Source organism: Arachis ipaensis, chromosome B3 (genome assembly GCF_059453495.1).
Source record: "Arachis ipaensis isolate K30076 ecotype BB chromosome B3, ASM5945349v1, whole genome shotgun sequence".
Classification (NCBI taxonomy): domain Eukaryota; kingdom Viridiplantae; phylum Streptophyta; class Magnoliopsida; order Fabales; family Fabaceae; genus Arachis; species Arachis ipaensis.
This window is the reverse complement of record NC_142438.1, coordinates 38,872,233-38,875,422: the sequence shown is the minus strand read 5'-3', so window position 1 is coordinate 38,875,422 and position 3,190 is coordinate 38,872,233. Positions and strand designations below refer to the sequence as shown.

General features: G+C 37.2%; 1 protein-coding gene across 1 annotated transcript; it reads right to left on the bottom strand.

Moving 5' to 3' along the window:
- Positions 1 to 219: 219 nt before the first annotated feature.
- Positions 220 to 2,285, bottom strand: LOC107632969 (uncharacterized). Its single transcript, XM_088506992.1, has 5 exons — positions 1,925 to 2,285; positions 1,201 to 1,743; positions 989 to 1,123; positions 676 to 934; positions 220 to 520 (listed from the first exon to the last, which is right to left on the bottom strand). The coding sequence occupies exons 1-5, from the start codon at positions 2,283 to 2,285 to the stop codon at positions 220 to 222; spliced, it is 1,599 nt and encodes a 532-aa protein (XP_088363118.1).
- Positions 2,286 to 3,190: the final 905 nt, after the last annotated feature.

Genomic DNA, 3,190 nt, shown 5'->3' with positions numbered 1-3,190 from the left:
ACAAAGCCTACAATGCCTAGGACCACGTAGATCACGAATATCCATCTCATTCAAGAAGCGAGTTTTCTTATAACGACTTTTGGCCACTCGCTTGAGTTGGGGATTGGGTACGAGTCTTGGTCCTTCATGAACAGACCATGTTGTTGGGTTTCCTACTGGCCTGAATCGGGTCTTGTATACCTTTTGGATCTCACCCATCGTATAAACCTCGTGCACATACTATTTCCAATCCAGGCGCTGGTTTGCACAGCAGGCAAATACATGGCGACATGGAATTCGATCCACCTGAAACTCACCACAATCACAACGCTGAAGGCGCAAGTCTACTGCAAACTCTAACCCACTTGCCATCTCGCGCACTTCAAAGACCTCGTTCTGCCTATCAAATAAGTTAACTTGTATGTTCCCCGCTGAGTGCTGATTTGACAGAATTTTCTGAGTTGCATATTCAGAGAATAGTTGTCCTACACTTATACGAGCCTCAGCCTCAGCTCTCTTCCTTATGAACAATGCATTTAGCCTGTAAAAAGTTGTCTTAACAAAGGTTGTGATCGGAAGATTGCGTGCCCCTTTCAATACTCCATTAATGCACTCCACTAAGTTAGTTGTCATATGGCCCCAACGATGTCCACCACATATGCCAAGGCATACTGCTGTCGAGGGATCCGGTCTAACCACTGCTTGTAAGCCTCCCCCCGCTCACATAATCTCTGGTAACGCGTATCGAATTCACGCATTATTCTAGAATAGCCAATGTTGACAATTAGACTTTGCAAGAGTGGTGCCTTGAAACTCCTCAAAAAGTTGGATGCTATATGTCGGATGCAAAACATGTGAATAGCTCTCGGATATTCCCATGCTCCATTACTACGACCCACAGCTGAGATGATTGACTCGTGTCGATCAGAGATAAGGGCAACACCATCCCGATTAACTACATGTGTTCACAAATGGCTAAGAAAAAAGTTCCAGGCATCGGCAGTCTCACCTTTGACTATGGCAAATGCAAGAGGCACGATATTTCCATTGCCATCTTGTGATACTGTAACTAAAAGAGCTCCTTTATACTTCCCATACAAATGTGTGTTGTCAATCTGAACCACTGGCTTGCAACTTCTGAATGCTTTAATGCATGGGTAGAAAGCCCAGAAGACTCGTGTCAGAATTCGGAGATCTTCAACTAACTCATCCCCTCGATACCATATGCAATTTCATACTCAACAGCTGCTGATGGTTCTTTTGCAACCATTGCTTCAAACCATGTGGGAAAAGCTTCATATGAAGATTTGCACCCACCAAATATTTTCTCCATTGCCTTTTGCTTGGCCAACCATGCTTTGCGATAACTTATCGTGTAGTTGAACTTCGACTGCACTTCAGCAATGATAGACTTCACCTTTATGGACGGGTCAGCTTCAACTAATGGCTTTATCGCTTCTGCAATTGTATCAGAGTCCAGTTTAGCATGATCCTGAGATATGGTACTTCTGGTGCACGTGTGACTACCATTGTACCTCCTTATCACCCAACAATACTGTCTTTTCATAAGACTAACTCTGATAAGCCAATCACAACTTGTTCCGTACTGTACGCATTTAGCATAGAATGTTGTTGGTTCTGATTCATATACCCTGTAATCAACTCCTCTTCGAATGGTATACTCTTTAACTGATGGAATAACAACCTCTCTAGAGTTAAACTCCATTCCAACGGCGAATTCACCGGCAGCTACAATAACTGGGGCTACACCAATAATAAAACAAAAATAAATCTAAATAATATTCTTTATTAATAATAATAATGACAACAATAAATATTAATAACAATTTAAAAAATAAAAATAATACTAACATAAAAGCAAAACAAATAATAATATTACTAATATTAAAAAAGTGAATAACAACAACAACAACAACAAAATTACCTGTATTGACGTATTCAGAAAATTCTGGTGCATGCATGGCATCAAGATTCAAAGCATGCATAAAAGATGGCTCTCCATATGGATGTTGTCCGGTTAGTGCATTTGCAACATCAGCCACATCTCTTTCAACCATTATCTCATCTTCCTCTACATTTTCAGTTGGACCAACAACTTCATAATTACCTTCAAACTCTTCATCGCTTTCAGTATTATAACCCACCCAGTCTATGTTGGGTTCTGGAAAGTCAACATTATCGATTTCTTCGAACTCAACATACAACTCGATAAGTGAAGCCTGTGCTCTAGTTTGATGATAGGTAAAAAACATTCTTTGCATACTAGCTTCATCAGTCACATGCATTATTTGAAATTGGCCGAAACCACCAAATACTAGCACAGGCTGCCTATACAGAATATTTATGACTCTTTTTTGCACTTGATAATCTATACTTTGAGAAAGTATACTCTTAAGTCCTTCATATGTTATTGAAAGAGGAACAACAATAACACATGGATTCTCACATAAAAAACTCACACCTTCATGTGTGTGAGATAAAATCTGACCATTGTAATATATTTTTAAACTAATATAACCCTCCATTTTATACATTTATCACACTCACTCACGAATTTTTTTCACTCTCTCAAACTAAGAACATTTTGTAGAACAAAGTTCTCATTACTTCACTTAAATTTTAGTCTCATACTCTATTTTTACGTTTTAACACAATCCAAAACTTCTTTTATAGTTACTTTTATATTTTTTTATTCCCCAGCACAAAACGTCACTAATGTTTTCACAAAACGTCACTAACGTTTTTACTTTTTAAGTAATACGTCAACGACGTTTTGACCAGAAAATAATTTAAAAATATATCTTCAAGCAAAACGTTAGTGACGTTTTGCCTATAATAAAATTAAAAAAAATTCATACAATTCGTCGCTGACGTTTTCTTCATGCAAAATATCAAAAAAAAAATTTATACAATCCGTCATTTCCGTTTTGCTTTGTTTATTTAAAAAAAAAAAAAGTCACCCTCCCACAAAAAGTTAAAGACGTTTTGTTTCTTTCAAAAAGTTGAAGCAGTCCCATAGCAGAGTAATATACAACACCAATCAAATATCATTGAATAACACACATTAGTTTATAGGGTTTTTTACTTAAATAAAATAAACTAATACCAAAATGACTGGATTTTCCTAAATCAAATTTTGAAACGTAAATATCCTCTTTCTATTATTATATAAATCGTTCCAGGGGCATGA

Bases quoted from the DNA above. Each gene is read 5' to 3' on its own strand.
- LOC107632969 (XM_088506992.1), bottom strand. From the start codon at position 2,285: ATGCATGTGACTGATGAAGCTAGTATGCAAAGAATGTTTTTTACCTAT. The intron at 935-988 runs GTGAGACTGCCG...GAACACATGTAG, and splicing joins TGCATTTGCCATAGTCAAAG to TTAATCGGGATGGTGTTGCC. The intron at 521-675 runs GTTAGACCGGAT...AACTTTTTACAG, and splicing joins GGGGAGGCTTACAAGCAGTG to GCTAAATGCATTGTTCATAA.